The 13,914-nt window shown below is 50.9% G+C and overlaps 1 protein-coding gene across 1 annotated transcript; it reads left to right on the top strand.

Annotated features, from left to right (window-relative positions):
* The first annotated feature begins 2,577 nt into the window (after positions 1 to 2,577).
* LOC133118758 (rho GTPase-activating protein 8-like) lies at positions 2,578 to 12,717 on the top strand. The gene is given in 15 exon segments (XM_061228949.1): positions 2,578 to 2,716; positions 2,897 to 2,944; positions 4,903 to 4,983; positions 5,328 to 5,395; positions 5,397 to 5,463; positions 5,898 to 5,985; positions 6,323 to 6,454; positions 7,372 to 7,458; positions 8,217 to 8,315; positions 8,682 to 8,795; positions 9,276 to 9,349; positions 10,109 to 10,186; positions 11,319 to 11,447; positions 11,967 to 12,070; positions 12,261 to 12,717. Coding segments are annotated over 15 exon segments (1,398 nt in total). The 5' UTR covers positions 2,578 to 2,685; the 3' UTR covers positions 12,459 to 12,717.
* The last annotated feature ends 1,197 nt before the right edge of the window (positions 12,718 to 13,914 follow it).

Genomic DNA, 13,914 nt, shown 5'->3' with positions numbered 1-13,914 from the left:
CCCCCCAGCCCGGTCCCCCAATCCCCCCCAGCCCGGTCCCCCAATCCCCCCCAGCCCGGTCCCCCAATCCCCCCCAGCCCGGTCCCTCTATCCCCCCCAGCCCGGTCCCCCAATCCCCCCCAGCCCGGTCCCTCTATCCCCCCCAGCCCGGTCCCCCAATCCCCCCCAGCCCGGTCCCCCAATCCCCCCCAGCCTGGTCCCTCTATCCCCCCCAGCCCGGTCCCCCAATCCCCCCTGCCTGGTCCCCCAATCCCCCCTGCCTGGTCCCTCTATCACCCCCAGCCCGGTCCCCCCAATCCCCCCCAGCCCGGTCCCTCTATCCCCCCCAGCCCGGTCCCCCAATCCCCCCAGCCCGGTCCCCAAACCCCCCCAGCCCGGTCCCTCTATCCCCCCCAGCCCGGTCCCTCTATCCCCCCCAGCCCGGTCCCTCTATTCCCCCCAGCCCGGTCCCCCAATCCCCCCCAGCCCGGTCCCTCTATCCCCCCCAGCCCGGTCCCCCAATCCCCCCCAGCCCGGTCCCCCAATCCCCCCCAGCCCGGTCCCCCAATCCCCCCAGCTCGGTCCCCCAATCCCCCCAGCTCGGTCCCCCAATCCCCCCCAGCCCAGTCCCCCAATCCCCCCTGCCCGGTCCCTCTATCCCCCCCAGCCCGGTCCCCCTATCCCCCCCAGCCCGGTTCCCCAATCCCCCCCAGCCCAGTCCCCCAATCCCCCCCAGCCCGGTCCCTCTATCCCCCAGCCCGGTCCCCCAATCCCCCCAGCCCAGTCCCCCAATCCCCCCAGCCCGGTCCCGCTACCTCCACCAGACCAGACCAGACCCACTGTCTCCAGAATTAGCTGTCTTTATTTACCTAAAGATTCCTTGCTTGTTGGTCTTTCTTTCCATCATTTTTAATGTGCTTAGAGGGTATGGCATAGTTGTACAATTTGAGTTTGTTCAAAGAGCTGATATTAGTGTCTGGTAGCCTGAACAATAACTCCAGTGGCGAAATGAGCAACAGAGCCATAACCATGACGACAGGCTGAATGAGCCACCATTCAGAAATATGAACAAACACAGATATTTCATTTCATCACAGAGCACTGGTCACTGCCACAGGGCCATTTTACCCCATGTCCTCATGAAGAGGTCATTCACAAAACAGTAGGAGCCCCAGCATTGGTCCCAGGGGCACTGTCTGGGCTGGTCCTGAGGTCCTTTTTGATTTATGTGCAGTTATTTTTATCCACATGCCTGTCCTGTTGGTGCGATGATTCATGGTTCACTGTGATCATACAAGGGTTTTTTCGGGTATGTTTTATTTGGAACATTATTCCACTTCTGTTCAGTCCCAGGCCTGTATTTACTGAGGCCTCTCTCTCTCTCGAAAGGTTTATTTATTTATGAGAGAGGAACAGAGTGAAGGGTTGATTCATTGACACAGTGAAGTCTGGACCTGCCAGAGTTTCTTTTCTTGTCAGCGCGTTAAGTAATTCCATCCATTTTCATATGTGTCAATCACTCAGGCCTATGTGTCAAATGCATATGTGTCAGTCACTCAGGCCTATGTGTCAAATGCATATGTGTCAGTCACTCAGGCCTATGTGTCAAATGCCTATGTGTCAGTCACTCAGGCCTATGTGTCAAATGCATATGTGTCAGTCACTCAGGCCTATGTGTCAAATGCCTATGTGTCAGTCACTAAGGCCTGGTAGTGGAACTCCAGTGCCAGTTAATGTCAGGAACATAAAGCTGGGGCGATGATATTATCAGCTTCCTGTGTGAGCCATGGTGCTATGAGGGTAAATTTAGATTAAAATCAGAATGATACCCAGTACTAATGGCAGCACTCACAGCTGTGCCCTTCCAGAATAGTCCATCTGACCCCCAGAGCTAAACCAAGAGCATGATGTGCAACAACGCAGAAGGGCGTGTGTGCTTGTCTGTGCATGTGTGTGTGTGCGTGTGTGTGTGTATGCATGTGTGTGTGTGCGTGTGTGTGTATGCGTGTGCGTGTGTGTGTGTGTGTGAGTGTGAGTGTCTTTTTATATCCATCCACCAGATGTCAGGCTTTCACTAGATTTTGTGTCTCGACTCAGCATTTCAGAAACCGCCCTTTCTCAAGTTATAAATGTATTTATCTGCATCATATTCATATACATCATATTCAGGGAGGAGGAGAGGGAGAAGGGGGGGGGGGGTGAGGTCTATTTTGGATTGAATATTATATTTACACACACACACACACACACACACCTTCTGATATTGGTGAGAGGTATAGATAAGGCTAAGTGATATGGTGTTTGGGTTTTTGGAGCAGCCATCTCGTTATTGACCCAAGGGCAGCGTGCAGGCCAACACATTATGTCCCCCACCGAATTGTCCGAACAGACCACGCGGGAAATCACATACAGCACATTTCCCGTTGTATTTATGCACAGTGCACACGAATCGCAAGAAAAGGCCTGTGGGTGGCTGCCCAGTCTGTTTTAAGGTGAGATTTCTCTTTTGTGTGTCGGCCTGCGTGCCCTTACTCGCTTGCCACCTTGAACTCGATGGAATCGACCCGTGAGCCATCTGGGCATGCGTAAACGGTTGCGCAATTATGGGAATCTTAAAGTAATGACAGAAAGTAGTTGGAATGTTTAAAAGAACGCCACAAACGAAGTTGAGTCAAGATTCACGCAGATATATTGGCGTTACTTTCGATGGATATTTATGAAGAATCAATTGGAACAGGTAAAGAAAATCCCGGCGTACCCTTTTGAATGAATAGGCGTATTTTTACATCTGAAAAGGGTAGTTTCGGTTTTCAATTGAGAGGTTATTGTGCATGGTAGCGTCTCCAAACGCTGTACTTTCCCTTTAAGTTAGTGTTGAATGAAACTGGTTTAACCAACTCTGTGGTTTTCACACTAGACCGCTTACCACAACTGCGAACTCAACAGTCCAGCAAGTTCCGTTTCGGTAAGACACAAACTCTTTTATATGAAAACTTTGGTGCTGACGTAGAAATAGGTTTTAGCGATTTGGCACGGTTCAGCTCGTATAAATACATGAGTTCAGCCTATTTTTCATTTAAAAAAATGAAAGGTTTTTTGGGTTGGTTTGGAAGAAGTGCAGCGGAATGTGCGCTATGTGTTTTATATATGCACGATTTCACCTTTTACAATGTTTTACGTTTATCTATCACATTCAGGAAATCTATTTCAATTAGACATTCGATACAGCTTTAGAAAAATACGTTTCTCTAAATGTTTAAGGCCTTGAGGATCGTTGTCTGAGTTACCTGTGTGGTTTAAGAGGAGGGAGGTACGGAGTGGTTTTCAGAAACTGTATACAGTTACTGAGCACTTTATTAGGAACACAGTACTGATACTGCGTAGGGCTTTCCTTTGCTTTCAAAACAGCCTCAGTTGTTCGCGGCATGGATTTCACAAGATTCCTTTGAGATTCTGTTCCATGTTGACATGCTTGCGTCTTGCAATTTCTGCAGATTTGTCTGCTGCACATTCATGTTGTGAATCTCCTGTTCTACCACATCCCAAAGCTGTTCTATTGGATTCAGATCCGGTGACTGGGAAGGCCACTGAAGAACATTGAACTCATTCTCGTGTTCATGAAACCAGTTTGAGACTAATGTTGCTTTGTGAGATGGTGCATTATCATGCTGGAAGTAGCCATTAGAAGATGGGTTCATTGTGGCCATGAAGGGGTAAACGCTCAAGATTTTTTGCCCATTCTGATGGTGCAGACTGGGACGGGTGCAGACTCATTGGGCTTTTTTCCCCCCATATAACACCATTTTTGTGCTGGTGTCTGATGGGAGATGAACTGGCCTTATGAAGAGTGGAGGTCTGTGCTGTTATCCATGCTGTTATGCAGTGTTCTTAGCAGTGCTGTTAGCAGTGCTGTTATGCAGTGTTCTTAGCAGTGCTGTTATGCAGTGTTCTTAGCAGTGCTGTTAGCAGTGCTGTTATGCAGTGTTCTTAGCAGTGCTGTTATGCAGTGTTCTTAGCAGTGCTGTTATGCAGTGTTCTTAACAGTGCTGTTATCCATGCTGTTAGCAGTGCTGTTATGCAGTGTTCTTAGCAGTGCTGTTGTCCGTGCGGTTATGCAGTGTTCTTAGCAGTGCTGTGAGCAGTGCTGTTATCCATGCTGTTAGCGTAGCAGTGCTGTTATCCATGCTGTTAGCATAGCAGTGCTGTTATCCATGCTGTTAGCCTAGCAGTGCTGTTATCCATGCTGTTAGCATGGCAGTGCTGTTATCCATGCTGTTGGCAGTGCTGGTATCCATGTTGTTATGGAGTGCTGTTATCCATGCTGTTAGCATAGCCGTGCTGTTATCCGTGCTGTTAGCAGTTGTAGGGCCCATTCCGGGTTTGATTTGCGCTTGTGTGTGTTCAGCCGGGGGGTTGTTTGAACCTTATCTCAAAGGAGCAGGGGAATGTTTAGCAGAAAGGAAGTCAGTTTCCCCTCTGTGCCACCCTCAAAAGCCCCAGAGCTCCCCACGCGGAGTGTTCTGGCTGCAGGGATTCTGGCACAAAATGGCCACTCCTGCCTGGCTCTGCCTCACCTCCCCCCCCCCCCACGTTTAAAATGATTGAGTGTCAGCACCAGTCTCACTCTCTCTCTCTGCGGCTCTCTCTCTCTTTCTTCAAGGCCATTGTTGAATGTGAGAGTACAGACTGGCCTGTAAGATAAGTGCATGTGTGCCAGACACGGATCCATTCCTCATATTTCTGTAGCTATAATGAAATTGGCTGTAGGAATTGTTCTACTTTGTTTGTCCAGACAGGAGAAATTCCCGAATTGGCACCAACTTTGAGAAGTTTACATACAAAGTCTGCACAACAAAGAGGAAATCTCCCGTGGTTTGCTAGCAGCACACATCAAATAACTGTACTTCTGTTGTCTTGTGATAGCCGATTCCCTGACAGAGCTGGTACCTTGCCGTGTTTCTACCATGACCTCCGACCCTGACCTGGATCAGCTGGCTGAGATAGGTGAGTCTGTCTGCCCTTCAGCCTAAAGACCTCAAACCTTTTATTTTTCATTTTTAAAAATGAAAAATCCTAAAAGCAAATCCACTTGCAGTGTGGATCATTGATTTTAAGGATACAGACCCCACCTCGAGCTAATGAAAGAGTGAAAGAATGCATGGTTAATCCAAAGTGTTTGCCTCTTTTCACTTACACTGTGGATTCTGCAGGATTATGTATGTGTTTCTTTCTGCTCTGAAACCCCAGTGTTGTTTCTGGTTGGCCAAAACATCCATACACAGCACCCGTGACCTCTGACCTCAGCAGACCTGAATCTAACCCCCGCCCCCCCCCCCCCCCTCTCTCAGAGCTGAGGAAGGAGGAGGAAGAGGAGGAGCGGGGGGGGCTTGGCGACCCCTCGGCCCCCCCCCAGGCGCACCTCCTGTGTGGACTCCGCCCATCCGTACTACGATGTGGCTCGACACGGTATGCTGCAGGTCACAGGTGAGCACGCCGCATTCCCCCAAAGCATGCTGGGAGAGGCTGTTCTTCACCTGTACCAGTCATGGGGCACCTGTGCTGATATACACAGTGCTCTTTATTATGCTATATAGACTACCGTGTACACAAAGCACAGCCCTCCCTCCCTCTCTCTCTCTCTCTCTCTCTCTCCGTCTCCCTCTGTCCCTCTCTCTCTCTCCATTTCTTGGAAACCGGTGAGACAGCTTTCCTGGGATAAGGACAGTGCTGCGAGTCTGATCTGTGCACTGCACTCTCACACTCAGCCCCAGAGGAAGTGACACCACAGGGAATGCTCTGAGGCTAGAGTTACTTCCCCCCCCCCCGCCTTCCTGTTTGCTGTAATTCGGAGAAGAGACGGAATCTGACTGTGTCTCTCTCTCTCTCTCTCTGTCTCTGTCTCTCTCTCTTTTCTCCAGGGGACGATAATTACGGCAGAAAGCTGATCACCTTCAGCTGCTCCTGCATGCCCCCGTCACACGAGCTCAACCACCAAAGACTGCTGCAGTGAGTGAGAGCCCTAGGGTCTAACGGGACTCTGTAGGTCTCTGAAGTACACTAGTCTAATGGGACTCTGTAGGTCTCTGAAGTACACTAGTCTAACGGGACTCTGTAGGTCTCTGAAGTACACTAGTCTAACGGTGGTCTCTGTAGGTATCTGAAGTACACTGGTCTAACAGTGATCTCTGTAGGTATCTGAAGTACACTGGTCTAACGGTGGTCTCTGTAGGTATCTGAAGTACACTGGTCTAACGGTGGTCTCTGTAGGTATCTGAAGTACACTGGTCTAACGGTGGTCTCTGTAGGTATCTGAAGTACACTGGTCTAACGGTGGTCTCTGTAGGTATCTGAAGTACACTCTGGACCAGTATGTGGAGAGCGACTACACGGTGGTGTACTTCCACCACGGGCTGCGCAGCACCAACAAGCCGTCTCTGCGCTGGCTGAGGGACGCATACAAGGAGTTCGACCGCAAGTCAGTCCATCACAACACCCCTGATCTACACTGCACACACAACACCCCTGATCCTCACTGCACACACAGCACCCCTGATCTACACTGCACACACAACACCCCTGATCCACACTGCACACACAACACCCCTGATCCACACTGCACACACACTGCACACACAACACCCCTGATCCACACTGCACACACAACACCCCTGATCCACACTGCACACACAACACCCCTGATCCACACTGCACACACAACACCCCTGATCTACACTGCACACACAGCACCCCTGATCTACACTGCACACACAACACCCCTGATCCACACTGCACACACAGCACCCCTGATCCACACTGCACACACACTGCACACACAACACCCATGATCCTCACTGCACATACACTGCACACACACACACACACACACACTGCACACACAACACCCATGATCCTCACTGCACACACACTGCACACACAACACCCCTGATCTACACTGCACACACAACACCCCTGATCCACACTGCACACACAACACCCCTGATCTACACTGCACACACAACACCCCTGATCTACACTGCACACACAACACCCCTGATCCACACTGCACACACACTGCACACACAACACCCATGATCCTCACTGCACATACACTGCACACACACACACACACACACACACACACACACACACACTGCACACACAACACCCATGATCCTCACTGCACACACAACACCCATGATCCACACTGCACACACAACACCCATGATCCTCACTGCACACACAACACCCATGATCCACACTGCACACACAACACCCATGATCCTCACTGCACATACAACACCCCTGATCTACACTGCACACACAACACCCCTGATCTACACTGCACACACAACACCCATGATCAATGATGATGATGATGTTGTCTGTTTACAGGTACAAGAAAAATCTGAAGGCTCTCTACGTTGTCCACCCAACCAACTTCATCAGAATTCTCTGGAACATATTCAAACCCATTATAAGGTGCTTCCACGTCTCCATGTCTGCAGCTGTAGATTACATTACAATACTCACTGTGACGCTGCTATCCAGAGCAACGTCCAGTTCTGCGGACTGTACTACAAGACAGATATTAGAGGCTCTGGAAAAGGTTCAAAAAAGGGCAACCAGATTGGTATGAAAGATAACAGTTATAAGGAAAGACTTAATCTCTTCAAGTGTAGTACTAGGACGCAGAGGAGAGATCTGATTGAGGCTTTTAAATTAATAAACAAAGTGAACTACAGGAGATTCTTCAGATTGATCTCTGAATGAGGGCACACGTGAAGGGTGAATTCGTCTCAGACGTGAGGCAGCATTTTTCCACAGTCACAGCTTGCTGTGGGGGTTTTCAGGACCAGGCTTGATAAGGTGCGAGATACTATCTGGCTTTGAGGCAAACTATGCAGTGAGTTTACTGTAGTGGCAGGAGAAGGCGAGCCCTGCAGGGTGGAATGGCTGATTGGTTCTCCTCGTTACGCTACGCTGCCCCGTTGGCTTCAGGAATGTGAGCCATCACTGAGCACTCAGACACATCTGTGAGTTTAATGGTAACCCAAGAAACGACAAAAGGTGCATTGCAACAAAAGAAGTGGGCGAGACAGATAACCAGCGTTTACTCAGTGATACCAAGAACAAACAAAAGAAGGTTATCTAAATCGGGGGATCAGGGAAGGTAAGGTAAATTTATCCTGGAGGTCTGGAGGTGAATTTGCAGTAGAGTCTGTGCTCTTTTCTTGCAGTCATAAGTTTGGGAAGAAGCTGACTTATGTGAACTACCTGGCAGAACTGAGAGATCACCTGAACTACCAGCAGCTGATCATTCCCCCCGAGGTCCTCCGGTAAGATGGATGTGCGTTTGTTATAATGTGTCTGGAGCAGCTAGACCCAGTAGCTCACAGCATTAGCCGGCCTCATTAAAGAAGGCTGTTAGCGGAGTTATTATGGGACTCTGTTCAGGAGCAGTCAGGTGCTTCTGCACCCTGCTTGTCTGCGTAAGTGCTAATTATGCTAATGAAAATGTTGCTCAACGCGCGTGTTTGTTTGTTTGTGAGTGTTTACGGGGTGATAAGGACACACTCCTCTACACTAATGCATGCTGGGATGGCTGGCTGTGTGTTGTTTCTCTGAAGGAAAGGTTGTTTTTTTTTCCACCTCTCCCCCTGTACCTGGTGTGCGCGGGTTTCCATGGTGACGGCGGTTCTCAGACACGATGAGAAGCTCAGAGCCGCACAGAAGGGGGGGGGGCCGCCCCCGCCCGCTAAAGTCCCGCCCCCCCGGCCCCCCCTCCCCACCCAGCAGTTTGGAGTCAGCTTGCAGTAGTGAGTGCCCCCTTTCTGCTTTACAATGAATCAGTAACGTTTATTTGAGCTATGAATGCAATAATAAACGCTCTTACAGGTAAATATTGTGCTCCCAAACATTCTCAGTTTATTTAATCCAAATGGTTCTTCAGTGTTGAGAGCTGTAGAACTGTGATTGGCTCAGTTGGACCGAGTCATATAGTGTTCTTATTCTCTCCCCACTAGTGTTCGAGTCATATAGTGTTCTTATTCTCTCCCCTCTAGTGTTCGAGTCATATAGTGTTCTTATTCTCTCCCCTCTAGTGTTCGAGTCATAGAGTGTTCTTATTCTCTCCCCTCTAGTGTTCGAGTCATATAGTGTTCTTATTCTCTCCCCTCTAGTGTTCGAGTCATATAGTGTTCTTATTCTCTCCCCTCTAGTGTTCGAGTCATATAGTGTTCTTATTCTCTCCCCTCTAGTGTTCGAGTCATATAGTGTTCTTATTCTCTCCCCTCTAGTATTCGAGACAAAAACAAGTGCGCACTCATCCCGCCAGTAATGTCTCAGACTGTATCCTACCTGAAACAGAAGGGTAAGAGAAATGTGTGTGTGTGTCTGCAATAAGTATGCTGTTATTCAATACCGAGAGACTCAGAGAGACGCAGAGAGACTCAGAGAGACTCAGAGAGACGCAGAGAGACTCAGAGAGACTCAGAGAGACGCAGAGAGACGCAGAGAGACTCAGAGAGACTCAGAGAGACGCAGAGAGACGCAGAGAGACGCAGAGAGACTCAGAGAGACGCAGAGAGACGCAGAGAGACTCAGAGAGACGCAGAGAGACGCAGAGAGACTCAGAGAGACGCAGAGAGACTCAGAGAGACTCAGAGAGACGCAGAGAGACTCAGAGAGACTCAGAGAGACGCAGAGAGACGCAGAGAGACTCAGAGAGACTCAGAGAGACTCAGAGAGACTCAGAGAGACTCAGAGAGACGCAGAGAGACGCAGAGAGACGCAGAGAGACTCAGAGAGACTCAGAGAGACGCAGAGAGACGCAGAGAGACTCAGAGAGACGCAGAGAGACGCAGAGAGACGCAGAGAGACTCAGAGAGACTCAGAGAGACTCAGAGAGACTCAGAGAGACGCAGAGAGACGCAGAGAGACTCAGAGAGACGCAGAGAGACGCAGAGAGACGCAGAGAGACTCAGAGAGACGCAGAGAGACTCAGAGAGACTCAGAGAGACGCAGAGAGACTCAGAGAGACTCAGAGAGACGCAGAGAGACGCAGAGAGACGCAGAGAGATGGCACAATGATCTTGTGAAAATGAGCAGTCTGCCTGTCTGCCCCCTGCAGGGCTGCACACTGAGGGAATCTTCCGGAGGTCGGCCCGTGTACAGCTGATCTCAGAGGTCCAGAAGCTCTACAACCTGGGTGAGACCGTCCTCCCTTAGCCCTCTGGGGCAGCAGGGGGCGCTGTGGTCTCTGATGCCGTGGGGAAGACAGGGTCAATTTCACATCTCATTCAGAATCTATCCAGGCTCCCTATCCACCCTGGACTGCACACACTGTCCTGTCATTGCCATTCGTGATGTGAAAGCCGGGACCTTATATAGCGGGGTTAGCTAGGCTAGTTTGCTAATGAAGTTACACTTATGCCCTTAATTTTGTGCAGAGGTGTTAGGCCTGTCTCTGTCCGCTCAGTGGAGGGGTTAGATGGCTGCTGAGCAGGTGTAGCGGTGTGTGGGGGTGTGGGGCGGTATGGGACAGTGTGGGGCGGTATGGGGCAGTATGGGGCGGTGTGTGGGTATGGGGCGGTGTTTGGGGATGTGTGGGGGTATGGGACAGTGTGGGGCGGTATGGGGCAGTATGGGGCGGTGTGTGGGTATGGGGCGGTGTTTGGGGATGTGTGGGGGTATGGGGCGGTGTGGGGCAGTGTGGGGCGGTATGGGGCGGTGTGTGGGTGTGGGGCGGTGTTTGGGGGTGTGTGGGGGTATGGGGCAGTGTGGGGCGGTGTGTGGGTGTGGGGCGGTGTTTGGGGGTGTGTGGGGGTATGGGGCAGTGTGGGGCGGTATGGGACAGTGTGGGGCGGTATGGGGCAGTATGGGGCGCTGTGTGGGTGTGGGGCGGTGTTTGGGGATGTGTGGGGGTATGGGGCATTGTGGGGCGGTATGGGGCGGTGTGTGGGTGTGGGGCGGTGTTTGGGGATGTGTGGGGGTATGGGGCAGTGTGGGGCGGTATGGGGCGGTGTGTGGGTATGGGGCGGTGTTTGGGGATGTGTGGGGGTATGGGGCAGTGTGGGGCGGTATGGGGCAGTATGGGGCGGTGTGTGGGTATGGGGCGGTGTTTGGGGATGTGTGGGGGTATGGGGCAGTGTGGGGCAGTGTGGGGCGGTATGGGGCGGTGTGTGGGTGTGGGGCGGTGTTTGGGGGTGTGTGGGGGTATGGGGCAGTGTGGGGCAGTGTGGGGCGGTATGGGGCGGTGTGGGGCAGTGTGGGGCGGTGTGTGGGTGTGGGGCGGTGTTTGGGGGTATGTGGGTATGAGACGTATACTGACCTCTCTGCAGGACGGCCGGTGGAGTTCGAGCGCTACGGCGATGTCCACGTTCCCGCCGTCATCCTGAAGAGCTTCCTGCGGGAGCTACCTGAGCCACTGCTCACCTTCGCCCTGTACGACCGCGTGCAGGACATCCTGCGTGAGTCCTGCCCCTTCCTGTCCCGTACCCCAGCCCTGTACCCAGCCCTGTACCCCTGTACCCAGCCCTGTACCCCTAACCCTGTACCCCAGCCCTGTACCCAGCCCTGTACCCCTGTACCCCTGTACCCCAGCCCTGTACCCACCCCGGTACCCCAACCCTGTACCTCAGCCCTGCATTTTCTGAAAACGTGTCCCCCAAAGTGAAGGGCAAAATCTCTATCTCAACGAGTCCAGACAGACCGGAATCGATAGTGTAGCGTTTCCCAGCTGCAGTTTGATCCTCGGCTGTGGAGAGTCTGAAGAGGGAATATGAGGCCTGCAGGTTTTACGCCCTTGGGTAAAGTAGGCTAACGTGCTAACGTTCTCTTGCATCTCCGCTCCTCGGGGGTGGACAGCAGTCTGGGTAAAGTCGGCTAACGTGCTAACGTTCTCTTGCATCACCGCTCCTCAGGGGTGGAGAGCAGTCTGGGTAAAGTAGGCTAACGTGCTAACGTTCTCTTGCGTCTCCGCTCTTCAGAGGTGGAGAGCAGTTTGAGGGTGGATGCGGTGAAGGAGGTGGTGGAGAGCATTCCAGAACACAACTACATCGTGCTGAAGTACCTGACGTGTTTCCTGCACATGGTGAGTGTCAAACCTGTACAGAGCCCTGTTCAGTTAAACACCTTGTACACTTTTTACACTTGCTTTTAAAATGTGCTACAAGATAAAGATGAACAGTTAGTTAGAACCTCACCCATTCACAAGTGTGGGTGCAGGCTCAGAATAGTACCACAGTAAGCTCTTAACTCTTTACCTGTACTTACCTGCGCAGGTGTCCCAGGAGAGCATCATTAACAAGATGAGTCCGTCGAACCTGGCCTGCATTTTCGCCGTCAACCTGCTGTGGCCCCCCCACGGCACCGTGTCCCTGCGGGCCCTCACCCCCCTCAACATCTTCACCCAGATCCTCATCGAGCACTACCGCACCGTGTTTGGGTCCCGCTGCCCGCCCGCTCAGGTCCTGCCCTGAGGCGGCCGGCGCCCGGGTCCCGGGTCCCATCCTCCGACAGACCCGACAGACCCAACAGAACCAAACAAGCCACCTGGGATCACACTAAAGGAGGAGGGAGGAATTCTTGGTCACCTGAGAAAGATATGATTAGAAAATGTTACATTTGTACAGGTAATGAGGCTTGGATTTGACACTGAACAGGCGGGTGAAACATTCCTGTGTGTTTCATCACCACTGGAACGGACGCAGCCTCCACAGAAGGTCTGGACAATCAAAGCACCGGGGGGGGGGGGGGGGGGGGGGGGGGGCATGCTTTAACCTGCCTCCGCCTCCTCTCTATTTATAAAGATGTGCCGTTTCAAGATCTCGAGACTGCCCAAGGCAACAGGCAGAATAATCTTCACTCAAAGTACCTGAAGCAGCAAACCGCTTTGCAGTGAAATAAGTCGCCTTGGCAACAGAAAACTGGCAGGAGTGTCTGAGATGACCTTGCTGGTAATAGGCTCTGAGGGTTTCCAACCCTGTACCCCAACCCTGTACCCTAACCCTGTACCCCTAACCCTTGCTGGTAATAGGCTCTGAGGGTTTCCGTGTGTGTCTGTGCTGAGATGGAGGGGCTGGGCAATAATGGAGACATCTGTTGTGCATCTTTCATCTCTGCGCGACCTTTCATTTCTGCTCTTCTGCTCTCCTACTCCTGTTGCTTCACTGTCGCATCATAACTTCAATATCTTGCGCTGGGTGGAGGGGAAGACCAGCCTTCACAAAAGCCCAGTAAAGCTGAGGGTTCTGAGTGTACGGATCACAGGATCTCCTCAGATGTGAAATTGGCAGCCGGCTATTACAGATAAAGCCTGAATGTTTATGTTGACTCTTCCTGTGCCAGTGAGCACCGGGCTATGTCCCGTTGCTCTTGAATTCTTATAAATTGTGCAGAATTCAGTTGTTTTTGTTGTAATTGATGAGAAATTAAAGCATCTAATAAAATGTGCAATAATACACAACATGCATCCATTCAGAGGAAAGATATGCATATTATTTAAACAATGCATTTTGGGTATATTTTTTGTACAACCACAAATAAGACAATACGGTGTTTTATGTGCAAAGCAATCAGTGAAGTTTATCAGTGAAGCTGGTTTTTTTTTTTCTAGGGGCCACTGCCGTTCACTGCGCAATCAATAGTAGATTTTGGGGCTTCCTTCATTCAAAGAAATAATGGCATGATTTTGCTTAGTCATTAAAGCAAATGGTTTAACTCTGAAATACATATCCTTCAAGATTATTTATTCTAAAGTACACATCATTTTAAATAATTTGTTTTCAATAATAAAAATCGGATTTGATGTTCTCTTTGAAACAAGAAGCTTCTTTGCATGTTTATAATTTTGGTGGTTTTGTGGAGATGTTGCCTGCTTAAGTTGGAATAATGTGTCCTTTTTTCCCATTTCGTAAAAGCTGTTGCTGCAGTTTT

The sequence above is a fragment of the Conger conger genome, chromosome 19 (assembly GCF_963514075.1).
Source record: "Conger conger chromosome 19, fConCon1.1, whole genome shotgun sequence".
Taxonomy (NCBI): Eukaryota; Metazoa; Chordata; class Actinopteri; order Anguilliformes; family Congridae; genus Conger; species Conger conger.
Note: the sequence above shows the minus strand (reverse complement) of the source record. Positions and strands in the feature narration are given on the sequence as shown.